Genomic DNA, 18,915 nt, shown 5'->3' on the forward strand with positions numbered 1-18,915 from the left:
AAAAGAGGCAGCATTGAATGAGTGAGGCAGGTGCATTTGCCCAGAGCCTCATGAATAGCCGCTTCCCATTAGCCATGCCCGGCTCTGAAGCGCGCATAAATAATAGCTGACAGTGCTGATAAAAAAGCGCACCTTGGGGCCTCCCCCCCCCCCTCTTTCCCCAATTTTTCTCTTTCTTCCTTTCCCTTTTTCTCTCAAGGGATTTTTTTCCTTTCACGGTTGCAGCATGGAGCCTACAAGACAACTTCTTTGTAAGCAGCACACTAATTAGAAATAGAACCACATTTTTAGCAGCGTGTTTTATTTTGCAGCTCAGGGTCATTTCTTTTCGTGACAAAAAAAAAAAAAAAAAGGGGGAGACAGTTTTCTGCTCTCGTCTGTCCCGCATTTGTAATCCTGCGCCCTGCAGAAGGAATCCGCTGGACTCGTGCCTTCCTATTGAGACGCAAGACGCATAGACACAAGCCTGCACCGAAGCGTAATCTATTCTAAAAGCAAACAAGACAGAGACACAGAAATAAAACCTAAAAATCACATTGCTTGTAAACCCCCGTGATTGCTCTTCACGGATTTTGCCCAGAAGTTGCATGTGGAGGAGTGATAGTCCTCGGCCGGGACAGAAGGAATGGGACACCCGGGCAGTACACTGAGAGGATGGAGAGGATGGACGCTCCTGGTTTGGGTAGCCGCTGTCAGCTTGTTTTTAGCAGACGGACGAAGAGTAAGGCAGCCGAGATGCCCCGTTGGATGTACCTGCACCAAAGATAATGCCCTGTGTGAGAACGTCCGATCTGTGCCTCACACTTTCCCTTCCGACGTCGTCTCATTGTAAGTGGTCCCGCTAATGAATAGGCTCTTTAATTTCATTGTGCCTTAAAATCTAAAGGATGAATTGTGAGGAAAACACACTACCTCAGCCTTTTAGTATATACTCGAGTCTCATCTTTAAACTTTCTGCTTAAAACCCTCTTTAATTTTTTTCTCCAACCGTTCAGATCTTTTGTCAAGTCTGGATTTAATGAAATCACTGGAGGAAGCTTTGTTCACACTCCTGCTCTGCAACTGCTGTGAGTATCTATCTATCTATCTATCTATCTATCTATCTATCTATCTATCTATCTATCTATCTATCTATCTATCTATCTATATATCTATATATGTCTAAATGTATAGATACATTTGTATATGCATTTGCTTTATAACACTAAACAATGAGACAGGGTCTCCCAGGAGCAGTTGTGTAGAGGCTGATATGCATTTAAAGGGGGATTGTCTGTAATGGTGTCAGGATTATGCAACACACCACATGGCTACAGCAACTAAGAGTCGGGACTGGGTACAGAGAGGAGGTGTGTGCTGGGTAGAGATTGAGATGCACTGTAGATATAAATAATGAACGTGTTTCCTTAAGGTAACACTTGAGCAGAAAATTATTCAAGTTAAAGAAAAGGTAACATCATAAGCACCCACAAATACCAGTGTAATTTATCTTACCAAACCATTTAATGACATGCTTTAGCCTACTTAATATCAGGTTAGGGCTAGAACAATTATTCACAATTCCACACATTTATGCTAAGGTCATCGCGTGTATCTTTCATTTCACTGTACAGTAATAGCAGGCTGTCACTGAATATCATTTTGTGTCAAAGAAACATATTTCTTATTATTACCATGACGATATGCATATGCATTTGCTCTCATATGTAGAAGAAGTAGTATCAGTGTCAGAGAGGCAGGATTGTGACCAGAAGGAGGTGAATTTAACTTCTGTCATTATTTCCTGCCATGTGTATATTAATTAACCTTTATTAATGCACTTGACTAATAAGATTTCCTTCTGATATTTTTGGGCATTTTGAAATTATATAGTTTTTAACCTCTTTTTAAGATGCTTAGGCTATTGTGATTGAAAGTTATATATATTTTTTATAATTTATAAACTACACTTCATAGTTGTCAAATTATTCGCAAACTCATTGCAAATGGAAAATCTAAATGTTCTCACAATCAGATTTTATGCGTGGGTAAGGTGAGCTGCACAGTATGTTGGAGTTGGAGACATTTCTTACATTACTGGTTGAAAGGGTGACTCAGAAACATGTGGGAGGAGACAACTGTTTCTCTTTTTCATTTATTTCATTAAAAACGTGTAGGAGTGACCTGCCATTTCTTAGTTTCTTTCATTTAATTCATTCTGTAACCACATTCTGTGGGCAGAAATGCTGAATGAGTCTGTTGTCTGACACAGTAACTCTCATACTCATATTATTTTTTTCTCTGTTTTGGACCCAGTCAACAAACAGTTTAGAGATACTTCTGTCATATGCATATGCTTTTCAAACCTTAACTTTGCATCTCAGCTTATTCTAGATTTTGTGAAACTGAAGCCAACTCATAAATCATATGATTGATGCATGGTTTTGAAACATTAACAGAGGAAACAAAATTTTCATTAAGTGTGTGTTCTTATTTGTTTTTTCTTTACAGATTGTTCACAGCAAATTCATTTGACTTAATTGATGAAGATGCATTCCTAGGTTTACCACATCTTGAATATCTGTAAGTATTTATCTTAAAGCTTGCAATACTAGCCTACTGCCTTTTGGTATATCGAGAATATGGTTAATAAATAGAAAATCTGTTTGGTAAAATGTCATACCATAGGTTTCTAAATGCAGACTCTGTGTGTAATATACTTAATTGTACTACTGTGACTAGAGCTGTTGCTGTATGCCATCAGCGGAATCCTCATACGCCAGGCTCAAAAATCCAAAAACGTAGCCACGTGTGCTGGCATTGTAAGAAATAAAAACATCCATGTCTCACAGGATTTCTTAGCCATGATTAGTTTAGTGTAGGCTACTGTCTAGCATACTGCATAATTTTGAAATCTACCAAAAATACTAATGGTATACTACTCATTCACAGATTTATTGAAAATAACAAGATTGCATCAATATCTCCATATGCTTTCCGGAGCCTTAAAGCACTGATACATCTGTGAGTACAATTTTGAAGTTGACCAAGTTGGAAGCATCTTATTTTTGTCCTTGCTGTCTTGCTTTCTTCCTCCCTTTTCACTGTACTTCCTCGTAAAAATTCCCTGAGCGTACCTTCATCCTTCTTTACTGTAGTTATAAAGAATGGACAAGAGTTTGTAAACAGTGTATTTGGATCTCACCTTCCTGCAAACCTTGCCAGAACTAAAGATAGTTGAGAACATGAGTGACCTGTAGGTCAAGTCTAAATATAACTGTACTGTAACCTTAAACGAATGACCTCGAATGTCATGTCCCCAAGTCTCTATTGGGTTCTTACATCACACTTTTACAGATTGTGCAGGCCAGTGCAGCCAAATATAGAAGAAAGATTTCAAATATGAGGGGTTTACAGGATATAAACATTATTCAGAAATTGTTTAGGTGATAGAACTCAATAGACAATATTAATAACAAACAATAGAACAATAATTCAATATTAAAGCTGCAAATATTTTTATTGGTTAAAGTGTCAGTTATTCAGATTAATCTCAGATGTTTATATTTATAATAATTGAGGATACTTTTACAAGAATGTGTAACAATCATCGTTATTGTTGCCCAGGTGACTGTGGCAGAAAATATTGCAGCAATAAGGGCAGAAGAGAAAATGTCAAGTCAAAAGTGCTTAATTCACTTTCTTTTCTTACTTTCATGAAAATATTCCTTCTGCAGATCTAGAAATCTGTTATTAGTGTTTTATACCATGACAAGCCCCCATATTGGTAGGTAATTGACTCATAACTTTACACCAATAACTTATTTAAATTAACACCCCATGTGGTGTTATTGTGGTGGCAGATAGGTGTAAATAAATGTAGGAGAATTGATTTATGTTGAGGCTGGAATAAGCCATTATCATAACAAATAAATCATTGTTAATAATTATTTAATAAACAATTTCAAGGTGTGTTCATATTTGTTGTCAAACTAAATTGTGTAGTAGCTGCAATCAGGCAGACATAGCCTGCTGGGATCGTTGTCACTGCTGCCCAACCGTGTAATACTAATTTGACATTACAGGCAGCAGCAATTCAGTGTTGTTATTCGATATGAGAATAAATATAGTTGAGTATTTGGCATCTTATAAAGAGAACAAGCACTTTCATTATGAATATGAAGAATTTTTTTACATTTGAGTGCAGCACCTTTTTACTTATCTTCTAAATGCTCTCCCCTACTTTGAGTGTGTAGTCCTCCTATTAAAATATTTATAGATGTGCGCCGGAGTTTAGATTCGCACAAAGTCTGGAAACAGCTACAGCAGTATGGTTGTGGTGTTCTTGTCATGTAACTAAAGGCAAGAAAACTTAAAGTGGGATTTCTAAAAATATCAAACTGGTGTTTATAGTTCATTTCTGAGCTGGCTACTCATTATCTGTGTGCTGGGGGTAGGAGAATCAGTTAGAGAAGGTCACAGAAATGATCATATATAGGTAACTAGGAGTTTACAAATGAGCCACGTTCTGTTTGATTGCTTTATAATCATAGCGGAGCTGGACATTCACTATAAATTGGACGGAGGATTTGCAATTACAGTGTTGTTCATAGACCAGATCATGATTACTGGTGAGGGAAGTCATATTCAACCTGGAGTCAATCAATTTTAAATGAAGCACATACTAACCAGTACTACCAAAAACATGTAACCAAAAATATCAACACAAACTAGTGTATCCAACATTATTTACAAAGTCATGCAGGTGCCTTTTTTCTGTTCCATGGATACCCTCATTTATTTTTTGTGGAAAGTAAACAAACTGTTATACAAAAGGTGAAGGATAAATGCACTACTAAAGACAATTCTGATTTCTGCATTATATACAGTAAGTCCATTATTTCAGGTGTCCTGCACAGACTCTGCACAAACTCAAAGGCCTCTCTCCCTTGGAAAACTGATTCTGACATAAATAATGCAGCATTCGTAATTTTACGCTGACATTTCACTTTATTTACATCTCCTAATGGTTTGTGTTCAGTCTCCCCTTCCAATATGAGCCTGTTTTTTTTTTTTTTTATTAGTCTTCACTGACTTAACTGCAAATATATGATCAACTTGACAGCCTAGAGCAATGGGCTTTGTTTAGGTTGGTAAAGACATAAAATAATGTTTTCAGGGAACAATATAAAGATTCCAGTATGTTGATCCTTTTCAAACAGATAATATCCTCAAACTTTAATGAATGTAATTTCTCTGCCTTAAATAATTAAGTCTTTAATCCCCATTGATTTCACTGCTAAGCCTTTCAAACAGTTGTCACTTGATTGTTGGGATTCAAATTTTTGATCTTGTTTCCTTAGTATTTTTTAGGCACAAGAATATAAAACAATGATACAGTGTATTGACTCAGTGTCTACTGTGGGAGAGACGGCCTAATTCAATCATTTTCCTTTCCTTTGTTTTGTTTGTTCTTTCTCTTTGTCGATTAGGAGTCTGGCTTACAACAACCTTGAGACACTGCCCAAAGATGTTTTCAAGGGTATGGATGCTTTGACCAAAGTGTGAGTGGTCTATATTTCAGACACATATATTCACAGTTATTCATCCTTAAATGCATGCATATAATGTATATATGTATTATTAATGTGAGTCTATGTGATCTTTGACATTTCAATTATTCAGATGCAATTCTTGAACAATTGGATTGTTCAAGAAATTGTTTATGATCATGGAGCTAACAAAGGAAATGAGAGAAATCCCCACACAAATGAGGAGGAGAAGGTGTTAAAATAAATCAGAATAATAAAAGAGAACATTAGAGAAAAAGCTATTCTATTCTAGAAATGGAGAGAAGAAAAAAATGGAAGATCTAAATCTATAGGAGGTGATAAAGCCAGAATGTCAGGGTAAAAGGTAAACAACTAAATTATACAGAAAACAATTGGATCCTAGATTTGGTCACACTGCCACGATCAGCTGGAATAATGCAGGCTACAGTGTGTGCAGGTGGAATTGGATTCCTTACACACAACCAAGGTCAACAGCTATTCAGAGTGAGAGTGGGCAACAAGCTGAGGCTCCTCATCAGATAGGACACTTGTTGTGGCTTTCTTAACTCAAAGCCAAAATGCAGGGATGTAGGGGAGAGACAGAGGGCAGAGAGAACTGTAAGCAGAGACTAAATATGGATTGGAAATAAGGAGGCTATGTTTTAAATGCTTATTTCTAGATCTGATGGCTCATGTTTAGGGTTTTCTGTGCACAAATGTAGGGATCTACGAGGTAACAATCTCATATGTGACTGCAAGCTGAAGTGGCTGGTGGAGTGGATGCACCACACTAATGCCACCTTAGACCAAATCTACTGCAGTGGTCCACCCAGTCAGCAGGGCAAGAAGATCAATGACCTGCTCCCACACTCTTTTGACTGCATCACAGCAGGTACAGTATCATCTCTCTTGCCCCACCCGTCTCTCCTGTGTCTACTTCTGGTCCTTAACAATGTCAGTGGTGAGGATAAAACTAGAGATGCTGCACAGTGCTATTTGTTCATGGAAGCATTTGTCAACATGAAAAAAAGGTAAAGGTAAAGGAAAAAAATCACCGTCGTTTCATACTTTTCAGAGTTTGCGTCCTATCAGTCGCTCAAGTTCGAGTCCATTTCAGTGGACACCTTTACCTTTGGTAAAGATCAGTATGCTGTGTTTGCCCAGCCGTTTGCTGGGACATGCAGCTTCCTGGAATGGGATCATGTTGAGATGACCTTCAGAACGCACGACACCATTGAAAGTGAGTTCCTAAACAGGTACAGAACAGTGTCAATGTAATGCAGGAATCCTGTGTTACTGTTTTGGCCAGGAATAATTGTTAACTTGGCAGTTAGGCGCTCTATAAGGATACAATACAAATACTAGAAGATTATCTATTAATCCAACATTAATAACTGTATGCCTATGTGGGTGTCCTCTCTTCTTTCTTCTTGTTTAGGCACCTCCACTGTGGTTTGCAAGCCCATGGTTATCAATAACCACCTCTTTGTCATAGTGGCACAGTTGTTTGGGGGTTCACACATTTACAAACGCGACACCTCTGCCAACAAGTTCATCAAGATCCAGGACATAGACATCTTGAAGATTCGCAAGCCCAACGATATCGAGACCTTTGTGATTGATGGAGAGTCCTTCTTTGTCATCGCCGATAGCTCTAAGGTTGCATGTTTTTCTTTACCTAAGTAATTCAACAAAACATAAGCAAACCTTCTGACAGGTTAAATGTACAGTATAACAGTGATTATTTTTTGTACCAACACTACTGGATTTGATTTCAGTTTTTGATAGGTATTATTATTCGATAGGTATTATTGTTCACTCTGTATGCATAGCACTTCTCTAAACTATTCTTCACAACATGTCAGCCAGTCCTTTCCCCCCATGTCCTTCTCAGCAGCATGTTGTTTTACGCCTGCTTCTGTTGATTACCCTGGCAATGCCAAATGTTCACATATGCTCTAACATATGTTTGGAGACACTCAGAGGCACTCATAGACTACACACACACACACACACACACACACACACACACACACTGTAGTTTGGTGCCATAACCCTAAAACTGTGTGTCATTTTTCTGTTTCTTGTCAAGCACTTTTAAACCCTTACTTAAAGATGTGTAACAGCTGTTACAGTATGTGATGTTTTCAGTAGATTTCACCATCTTACCTACATTTGTTGTTTTCGTAGGCTGGGTCCACAACCGTGTATAAATGGAACGGCAATGGTTTCTACTCCCATCAGTCGCTCCATCCATGGTACAGAGACACAGATGTAGAATATTTGGAGATCTCCAACAAACCCCATCTGATATTGTCCAGCAGCTCCCAGAGGCCTGTTGTATATCAGTGGAACAGGAGCCAGAAACAGTTTGACCGCAGGACAGATATACCAGATATGGAGGATGTCTTCTCTGTCAAACACTTTCGGGTCAAAGGTGAGAACTGCAGCTTGCAAAGCAATACACACATGAGGTTTCTCTGTGCACTGACTACAAAAACACTGTACACACTGTGTGCATTTTATAACCAAGTCAGCTAGTGTGAATCAGTTTGACCTTGGAGCTTGATACAGTATAAACAATGAATCCACGCTGGAAGCCATATTCTGTTTTTAATGCTTTGATTAATCCAGGTCAACATTTTCTTTGGTGCAACTGTAATTTAAAAGAATATTTATGACACACTCTTAGCTATAATTTCTCTCCTTACTTCCTCATTGTGGCATGTCATAGACATTCAGTTTGAAGTTGGTAGGAGGTACTGTCACTGACCACTGTCATAAATAATTATTATATATGTACTGTATCTTTCAGACCTCAGAAAGTTTAGAGAGTTTTGACTCTCTGCAAACTACTTGATACTTGTTGATAACAAACTATGAAACATTTGGACTTACATAAACTTCCTATTCCTATTGTTCCTATTCAAGGTTTAGATTGACTAGACGAATTTTAAATCTAAATAGACCCTTGAATCTTTGTCCTTTTTAAAGGTGACCTGTTTATATGCTTGACAAGATTCATCGGGGACTCCAAGGTGATGCGCTGGGATGGTGCCATGTTTAAAGATGTCCAGACATTTCCTTCCCGAGGTTCTATGGTGTTTCAGCCTGTCTCCATTGGCAATTGGCAGTACGCCATCTTGGGCAGTGATTATTCACTGACACAGGTCTACCAATGGGACACCAAGAGGAGCCAGTTTGTCCCATCACAGGAGCTGAATATCCAGGCTCCTCGGGCATTTTCTCTGGTCTCCATTGACGACCGGGTGTTCTTGCTTGCATCCAGTTTCAAGGGAAAAACCCAGATATATGAGCACCTAATGATTGATTTGAGCAATTAAAGCTATCATTGATTTAGGACAAATTACATACACTACCATTCCCTTACATGAACTGCATACCATGTTTTTGTTCTGAGACTTTGTCAATTCCATTATAATCCAACAACTAAGTTTAAGTTCCAAGGTCCTGAATTACATATTTCAAATACCTATAGGTTAGGTTGAGAATAAATGGTTGAAATGTTTATATTGCTTAGTATCAGTAAGTGTGTTTTGACAGGTCTGACATCATTTAAACACCAAAAGTGTGTTATTGGTAGTCCCTTAGCCCTACTATTCAGCAACATGATGCAATTGGTTCATTTTCACAAACCCTTTTATTTTTATCAGGATTCCTTCCTTTTTTAAAAATGCATTTTTCTCTTTTTGAAAACCTAATAACTCAAAGTGACAATTTTCAGGAGAGCCAAGCTATGATATCACATCTTGAGTCATCTTGAGTCTAGTCCATATTTCTTGGCAAAAGGGAGCAGAATTAGTCCAGGTTGTCATGTACAATTGTACCAAAAAATACACAGAGACACATCTTATTTACTTTTACTCACCTTTAATTGTACAAGGCATTTCACTAAGATTATCTTCAATATAATAAGTAAAATAGATTATTGAGCAAGGGAGGTAACCTAAAACGAGGTGTGTGGATGTTGTACTTTATTTAAAGCACTTGGGTTGTCTGTCTCAGTTAGTCAACCGTTGCTCCATCAGTGTTTTGTAAAAAAAAAAAAGAAGTGACACCCAGGATATGAAATGAAGAATCCACCAAACACTGTGAGAAACTGAGGGAAAAACATTTGTTCTGTCTACTCTCAGTTAAGCAAGACTGTGAACCTGATAGAGACACTCATAGTGTCAATTCCTGATGAATGACTCGCTAGAAGCATCCCACTGTGTCACCCATCCCTCTCTCTTTCACTCCACTCTTGCCTCTTTTCTCCCTCATTGACAAAACCATTGTTGTCTCTTCAACTAAAAGCCAACCACTGTGCAGGACCTACCTGTGCTTTCATGTGGTCCACTTATTCTGACACAAAAGAAACAGACTACTGATAACAGCTAACAACTTCACTAACAACTATTTGCCAAATATAATGTTTACGTTTTTACAATACTGTGTGATTTATATATGGCTTTTGTATGTAGAGAGGACCACACTCAGTGTTTTATAGAATTAGTACTGTGTAATGGTTTATTTCTGCAAAATCGAATCAGCTAATCAGTTTAATCTAGTTAGGTGAGTATAGATGGGAGGATTGTAGCTCTTCCTTTGCCAAGTTGCTCATTGTCTTTTTATGTACAGTGGTAATAAAATACTAAAATGTTACATCAGAAGCAAGTTGTTTTTTTTTTTTATCGCTGTCGTTTAATCACCAGTAGAATAATGTTCTTAGTGATCCGTCATTTTACTCAAAACAGTGATAATCTTCCTTATCAGCTCTTGATAACATTTTATCAAGTCAACCTCATTTTACTGTTCCTACTAGTTGAAACACATTCAATTAATATACAAATAAATAAAGAATGAAAGCGGGTTTAACCATGATAGAAAGTTATCACATTGCGGGGGGAAAAGTCCAGACGTGTGAACAAAAGCATGATTTACTTAAGCAACGAATAACCCCATTTCAACTGCAGTCAGAACAAAAGATAAATAAAAGTACATGGAAAACTGGGAAGTTGTCACATGATAATTATGGTTCACAGTTCTGGTATAGTGTCAAATATCTTGAGAAAGTCTTTAGTGACAGTTTTGGCTTTTAAGGTTACACCAAAGGGAAAATTGTGAGCTATAATATTTTCCTTATTGAGTACACAGGGCCGTGCATAAAGACAATGTGTGAGCGCTGAGTTTTGGTTGGTTCCAAGCTCTAATCCCTCCACAATGGGCGTAAACGTTTGCTACCGTTTTAGTTGCCCAGCGCACTCACTTGACGTTCAGTTCTGCCACCCTGTGGGTGAAGCAACCGCCGCATGGGAGTTTGTATCCTGCCTCCAAGGTTACTCATTAACCTTGTCGTGTTAGTCTCTCAGGGCACCGGTGAACGCAGACAGTACTCTGCCCAAGGCATGCTGCCGCTAAGCCGTCACATCTTACTATGGGCGACCTCAACCACGGCACACACAAGCGGGTTTTCTCCGTAGGCGACGACGTCACTGTAGTGTTTTACAAAGTTGACAACCGGGGCACAAGCAGCGGCGGGGGCCACAGCGACGAGTGCGGCGAGGATGAACCGGCAGCTGAGAGGATTGATTTTCAAAGTAACTGTCACGGTGATGCCGAGGAGGAAGCGGGGGGAAACGACAATTCATCGCAAAGCAGCGAGAAGAAAACACTGTGTCCGCCGGCGTTGTGCGTCAGCGGCGAGCCCGCATCCCGAGAAGGAAGCGCGCGTGAAGGTAGAAGACACCAAACACTTAGTTAAGTTACATGCCATTTGAACTGGAGGATCAAATATCCCCATCCTCATATCAATGTATCATAATAATGAACTTTGTGATGGAAAGGAAAGTCAGAAAACGTTGCTATGCAGCCAGGAAACCCAAGACTTCCTGCGTAGCCCCGCGTTAACGTTATACAACCGTATAACGTCATGTATCAGATATTATCGAGCTGATATCACGTGCGTGCTGGGGGCCTATTAGCACAGGAAACCCCAAATTACAATTTAGGTCGAAGGACAGGGCAGTTTTAGTCCCATTACATTTTGATCAAATGTAGGCCCACTTTCTTGTTCTTTCATACATGAAAAGAAACAATCGCCTACATCACAGTAAGCTTTACGTCACTGTAAACGTGCCCAAAATGACGCGGGCCTCGTAAAAAAAAAAAAAACGAATTTAAATGGCAAGAAACTGTAACCGTGGTGATAGAGCGCTTAGGAATAAAGCCGTTTTATTTGCAGTTTTATTTGTGACCTTCCCAAGATCCACCCCTTTATTTAGCCTGCGTTCATTATGTCTAATAATAAGGATTGTTCTAAAATTGTTCTCAAATTAAAAGTTTATGCCCATGAATCGAGAACTCAGGTGTTCAATGTGTAGCCAACTGTTTAAAAAGGACTGAATGCTGTAATACAGCTCCACATTTGCATCATCCTTAAAGAGGACGGATGACTGAGCACTTTTACACCCACCAACTGTCCAGCATATTACACTCATAGGACCTTGTTTTGAATTTGATTTAAAACGGTTACATTAATATTGCTATAATAATTTACTATTTGTCATATTAGTAGCCTGTCTTTTGCTCAAAACTCAGGTTTGAAGGAAGATAAGAGTGTTCATTAACAAAATAAGCGTGACCCTATAATAATGTGGATTGATGGGAAAACGTACAAGGAAAAAAACAAGAGGAAATAGTACTTAGCTTTATTTTGGAACAAATTAAATGAGGTATATGAGGTTGACATGATGTTTGGGATTCCTGTAAAATTCCATCAACAGTCTGAAGGAGGAGGACAATAGCTCATTCACTAGCCTGCACACACCAGTAAAACAAGTTTTCTCAGTCCAAAACTCATTCAGACTAGTCTTATTCTCTACTCTGAGGCCCCTTCTGACCATAATTCCTCATTCAGTAAAATTATGATGGGACAATATGATAATGTTATTGGTTTCATGATTGTGTCAATGATTTCCAACAAATTCTTACTTCAAACTAACAAAAGCTAGAGCAAAATGACATCATAAATGGTTAGGGAGGATGGGCATCTAGGTCTTTCACTTACCACAATAAACTGAACAGGGAGGAGACCTCACTTTGTGGACAAAGAAAAAGAAAGAAAGAAAGAAAGAAAGCAGGTGCCTGGTGACCTTAGGTTGCAATTTAATCTCCACAGCCGTATCAGTGAATTGTTCTAAAGGCCTTGCAAACATTGCACCACTGTCATGTGGAAATCATTGGTTTGTGGCTTTTGCAACAAAATTTTTCCCCAGCCACATGGAGTTCAATAACATACTCCCAGCTACACTTGTGTTTATACAGTCATTACACAGAAGCACAGCAAAATGATACCCCTTCTGTGATGCTCTCATGCTGTAGCTATCAGCTCCTCTCTCTGTTCTTTTTTGCAGGTGCAGAAAAACCAAAGGGTTGTCCAGGTCTTGGTTTGTTCTATGCTTTCCTGTCTACAGTTTTCTTCTCCATCATTTCCGTCTTGGTGAAAACCATCCAGGGAGTCCATGCCATAGAGATTAGCGCCATACGCTGCTTCTTCCAGATGCTCTTTGTTGTGCCTTTACTCATTTACCACAAGTGAGTATAATGGAGAAACTCCCATCATTTAGTCTTCCAAAGTGAGACAATTAACCTTTAATCCCAAGTTTAAGATTTACACATGCTGTATATGACATAATAATGGCTACAGTAACACTGCATTACATCAAAACAGCAATTTGTATATTTTGATTAGATTAACTGCATTAGCTCTGTTAGGTAGCACATGTCCCAACCAGCAAGGTGTCTGTGGAACCAAGGAATCTACAGAGACACATATTCATCTTCTTACTGCTGTTGTTAGCAAAAAGGATAAACTGTTTCAATAAAGTGTTGGGAAAAATTACAATAATGGCTTCTCACGTGACATATCAGATTTTAATAATAAAGAACCACAATTTCTATCAATTTTAATGTAGATTTATGATATAGTCTTGTAATTTTCTTATAAAACACTTTTAGGATCTGAACATAGATGAAGTGAACACATGTACCCATGAAAACACATTAATTAGTAAACGCACACAAAACACCTCAGACATGTAATGCTGTGCTGAACCTAATTTGATCTTGTAATAGACATAAGGAGACGGTCAATGGTTTGAATGATAATGTCTACAATTTGAAAAGAAGCCACGTGAAACTAATAAAGCAGAATGTTTGCAATCATGCTCCTACTGCCAAATAAATGCAGATAATAACACATATATAACACAAGTACAAACAGAAAGTTATTGGAGACAAACAACAGCAATCATTTGTTTTACCCTCTGTTCACTGATTCTGACAGCTTACTCTAATTTACTCAGCATTAGGAAAGTAAACTAAACAAGTGTTAAAATTAAACAGAATTTATAAAGACTACCTATTGTACTGGACTTATATTTATTCATATACCTGTTCATACATCAATCCACTTACATTAATTCATCACCAAAACTCCGACTCTATTCTCTTTTCAGCCATCCATCCATCTGTCTATCCATCCATCCATCACTGTCATTTCCACATTATCTAAATCTATCCATGCATTTATCCAACCGTCCAGTCATTTGTCATCGTTTAGCAGACCTTGCCACTCAGTTTTTTTCTCCATCCATCCCTCTCAAAAATTCAGTTTATTACTTCCTCTATCAGTCAGTCTAGTCATCCATTCATCCATCCATCATTCTCATATCTCTGCTCCTCCAGGACAGGTTTTCTTGGTCCCAGAGATAAACGTATATACCTGGTGCTTCGGGGTTTCATTGGTTCCAATGCCATGATCCTGCTCTTCTATGCTGTTCAGCAGATGCCGCTGGCAGATGCCACTGTCATCATGTTCAGGTGAGAGCTGGTAGAAACCTCATTGATTGTGAATTAGCAGAGCTGATACTAACACAACTAATAGATTCTAAATTGCAACATGCAACACAGTTGTTTTTTGTTAAAGCTGTTGTGAAAACTGGCCTTTATGGACACAGATTTAGAAAAGGTCAGCAAAAGCCTGGAGTTATATTAATCTCCCTCTAATTGTTTTCTAATTCTCCATCCCTCTTTCTTCACATTTGACTCCTCAGTAATCCAGTCTTTACATCACTCCTGGCTTGGATCTTCCTTAAGGAAAGATGTACAATCTGGGACTGTGTCTTCACTGTTTTTACCCTCACTGGAGTAATCCTTATCGCCCGACCACCTTTCCTCTTTGGCGACCATCTCCGTGGCATTGAGGGCAACTACACAAACCACATCAAGGGGACTATTGCTGCCTTTGCAGGTGATTTGATTCATTATCTCAGTGTCATAAAACACAGTACAAAATAACTTTCTTGTTAAGACTCTAAGTACTGTTTATTTTAATTTACTTAATCAGGATAGGGTTACATACATCATTATATTTAGCATATGTTATTCTCCTGGTAAATCAGGGTCCGTTGAGAGATGTAGCCTTTCCTGTTAGTCATGTTTCCACTCTTGTCATTGTTTGTCCTGTCATGATGCTGTTTAAGAACTATAACACCTCTCAAAGTAAAAGACTGTTGGTTTGATATTTCAAAGATTGACTTTAGAATTTTCTAGCTACTACACTAGAAGTCGCTACAGCAGAGACAATGCAACTTTTGAGAAATAAATTCAAATATTTTTTTTAAAGACCTCTTTCTAGGAACCAGAGCAGCATGCGCTTTAAAGTTTGTTTTGAGTCTTGGGCATGACAGAATTAAAAAGACAGACTATGCTAGTCATCAAGGCATAATGACTCTCTGGGATGGTTTCACTCCACAATCATGATCCTGACCCTTTGCCATGAGATTCTCCTTAGGGTGTTTTTTTTTAATTACACAACTTTTTCCATCTTCCTAGGAGCAATTGCTGCTGCTTGTACATTTGTTATTCTTCGCAAGATGGGTAAGAGTGTCCATTACTACCTCTCTGTCTGGTACTATGCAGTCATTGGTCTCATTGAGTGCATCATCGCTGTTTCCGTCCTCGGAGAGTGGAAAATCCCATTCTGCGGCCGTGATCGGTGGATTCTGATATTAATAGCTGTCCTGGGTATTGCTGGCCAGACCTTTCTGACAAAGGCCCTGCAGATCGAGAAGGCTGCACCCGTGGCCCTAATGAGGACTATAGATGTGGTGCTGGCATTCATCTTCCAGTTTTTGTTCTTTAACCTTGCACCAACATTGTGGAGCCTCGGAGGGGCGCTGTGCGTAGTGTTGAGCACCAGTGGAGTAGCAGCTAGGAGGTGGTACACGAGCTCACGCAACAGCTGAAAAGGAGACATAGAATACTAAATACTACTATTTATTCTTTTTTCACTAGTATACGTTATTCTGTATTTTAACTGTTATTTAAAAGCAACCTTGAGGTGGTTAAAGCTCTTTGGAAAAGCAAAGCTACAGAAGGTAAATATGATAGGGGTCAGTTATCAGCTGATGGTAGTGATAAATTGAAAACAATGATATATGTTGATTTCTAAAAGTCAACATGTGAAATTTAGTTTTTTGCATTTTAAAATGTAAAAGAACATCAATATTTCTGAAGAAAAACCTGCAGATCCACAGTGCTGCCCCAATCCATATCCCTTATTTTTTGTTTGTTTGCTTTTGCTTTACCCCACATGAAACTGCCAAAGATCCTTATTACTGTGTCACTTGGCAATCATAGCATATTCAGCTGAGTATACTACACATGTTTTGCTGTATGTACCAGGCACTATTAAACAAGTACTTATACTAAATACTCCTTACTGTAGATATGTGGTGCTGACGATACAACAAGTCCTTGACTCCTGTGTCATCAAAAAGCAAATGAAACAAAATGCAGACCAAATAACATAAGCAGCACTTAAATGTACTGTATACATTTATTACCCTATTTTAGAAATGAAAATGTTTATTATAAAAATATTTAAAATAACCATGCCATCACAAGGAGCTGTAAGCTAAAAGTTTTTACTTGAAAACAGAGTCATGATGTAGGATTCTCTCAGGGATTTGCCCCTTTTTACAGTACCCAGGGCTAATTTACACCTAAATCCCAACCATCTTGTCCACAGAATACATACTTTGTTGTGATTAATACTTTATCTACATTTTAAATCCCTCCCCACTCTCTTTTTAAGTATATATTATATCCTTTATGATCTAGTCCACAGTTAATCATTCTTAACAATATATTTAAGTGCCTTAAGTAGAGACCCCTAAGGTGTTGCTTTCTTTAGTGAAGCTGTTCAGTACCCAGCATCTTGAACTGGGCAACTCTTAGGTGCAATTATGAATAATGAGTATATGAATATAAATTTGAAGAAGGGTGCTCCTGAAAGCCAGTCTCATTAGTCTCATTTTTTTAAAATACTTAAGAAAATCAAATATAAGGTATAACAGCAGTTTGAATCTGCTCATATGCCACATTCATTTTTTCATCCTCTCAGGACTCCACTCTCCTGTTGACTAGCACCAGATGTCATCGAGGAAATAAATTATCTAATAAGTGTTATCAACAGTCTAAGAATATCTTTTCTGTAGTGTTCCAAGGGCATGTTGTTCACACTTTGTCTTTGCTAGAGGGTAGAAAAAGTGTCAGTAACCCGCCACCATAATGTAATTAAACAAATGAACTGATCTGCCAAACAGCTGCTCACAAGTACTGCAAAATAAAAATGTCCTCAAGAGGAGGATATTAGAGGAGAACGATGAGATGTAAAGTCAGAGCATAACAGTGCAGTTTGTTAATATAAGCAGGCACAGTTCATATCCCTCAGAGTATCATTATTTTTGTCAGAGCCTCGGTGACTCAAAACATCTGTCTGAGAGTCTTGTGCCAAGTTCTGGCTGCATGTAGTCTCAGTATGACTATCCCTGATAAATGTGTAGTTCAAGGTGGAGAAACTTGAATTATTCACAAGTTGATTGACTTAAAGACCTAAGTGACAGACTAAATAGATCTTATATATATTGAACTATTACAAAGCAAAACGATAACATCTTATGCTAAAAGCAAATTTATCATCTGTTCTTTGGAACTTCTAGATTGCCTTGTGTATCACTGTCCATAGCTGTAGTGTGAATCAAAGCTAATGCTGTTGATAATAGGGAAGCTGCAAAATGTTAATTTGAAGGCATGTGCTGACTGTATGTGTTCTGTGTTCATATCTGATGTAAATATAATGGATGTGTAGGATTTAGCAACAGGTTTCCCACTGTCATATGTGATGAAGTTACAGTGCAATTGCAGTTCTCTGTTGAGACAAAGTTTAATGGGGTGAAATGCAGCCAGAAAAGACAATTAAAGCTCCTAAACTGTTAATTTACATTCTGCAGTTTCTTCTCTGCAATTTTTCATACAGTGCTGTTTTGGTTGTTGCTCAACCTGCTGAGAACTGTGTCACTGCTACTGCATTATCTGACTTTCCTCTCATAATACTTTTATAAAGTGAACTGTGCATCACTGGTAACTGAACTGTGAGCTGCACATTATTGCTTTTAATTTAACATGACATTTCCTAAGGCAGTAATGTTTGATTCTTAAATTCTTTTCCTTAAGAAGCCAAATATAGATTTCGGGTAATACAGATTTACAATGATTCTTTAGGGTGTGGTACGGTGTGGTACGGTGTGGTATGTGGAAGCTTACATATTGCTATTCTCCTTTTTCTATGCTGGAAAAAGAATAGTTGTATGACTTTTATGATAACGTGCTTCTCGCTGGTTTGACATTCATCTCTGCTTTGCATATTAATTATGCAAGACTTTATTGTGATTAGGATTGCGCTGATATATTTTATTACCAATATCACAACTATTAAGTCTTACTAAAAATACTATCATAACAATCAGATCATAACAATCTGATCATAATGGCTTTAAAGAATGAACTGTTGAATGATTAATTTTGGAGCATTGTCCAAGAAGCCCTGGGATATATATTTAAAGTGCTACAGAGTAGCATTATTCAATGAAATACTATGAATTCCGGCTACCACTTGTGATCCCAGCATCACACTTTACTGTGGGGGAATTAAAAGCACTGTGACTTATATTGTTATTTTTACACTAAGATCAAATTCCTTTGAAATGGGTATTCATTTTCCAGAAAAATTAGTTTAGTTGACTTGAAAGCTGGTAGTTTAACCACAATATGTTTCATTCCAAGTAAACATTTGTTTCAGGACTTACAAGCCTTACAAACTAGCTAAAGCTGTTTTTAGGTTTTTAAACTATGCTTTAATAGTATTTATTTTACTATCTCTGTAATGTGTTACATAAAAAAGATGTTGATATTTCTGCAAAGTGATTAATTTTATTCAGTTTATTATGATTACAAAATAAAATGTGTGGATTTATAA

The 18,915-nt window shown here is 37.9% G+C and overlaps 2 protein-coding genes across 3 annotated transcripts; both read left to right on the forward strand.

Moving 5' to 3' along the window:
- Positions 1-193: 193 nt before the first annotated feature.
- Positions 194-10,196, forward strand: lgi1b (leucine-rich, glioma inactivated 1b). Of its 2 annotated transcripts, XM_067487181.1 has the most exons (10): positions 200-828; positions 996-1,067; positions 2,491-2,562; positions 2,932-3,003; positions 5,472-5,543; positions 6,254-6,423; positions 6,607-6,771; positions 6,970-7,190; positions 7,722-7,968; positions 8,526-10,196. In XM_067487181.1, the coding sequence occupies exons 1-10, from the start codon at positions 626-628 to the stop codon at positions 8,873-8,875; spliced, it is 1,644 nt and encodes a 547-aa protein (XP_067343282.1). In that variant the 5' UTR covers positions 200-625; the 3' UTR covers positions 8,876-10,196. The 2 variants fall into 2 exon arrangements, with proteins under 2 accessions (XP_067343283.1, XP_067343282.1); XM_067487182.1 differs by lacking the exon at positions 6,607-6,771 and having other exon boundaries at positions 194-828.
- Positions 10,197-10,800: 604 nt separating this feature from the next.
- slc35g1 (solute carrier family 35 member G1) lies at positions 10,801-18,915 on the forward strand. The gene is made up of 5 exons (XM_067487188.1): positions 10,801-11,269; positions 12,947-13,127; positions 14,280-14,414; positions 14,648-14,844; positions 15,429-18,915. The coding sequence occupies exons 1-5, from the start codon at positions 10,969-10,971 to the stop codon at positions 15,839-15,841; spliced, it is 1,227 nt and encodes a 408-aa protein (XP_067343289.1). The 5' UTR covers positions 10,801-10,968; the 3' UTR covers positions 15,842-18,915.

Source organism: Channa argus, chromosome 20 (genome assembly GCF_033026475.1).
Source record: "Channa argus isolate prfri chromosome 20, Channa argus male v1.0, whole genome shotgun sequence".
NCBI lineage: Eukaryota > Metazoa > Chordata > Actinopteri > Anabantiformes > Channidae > Channa > Channa argus.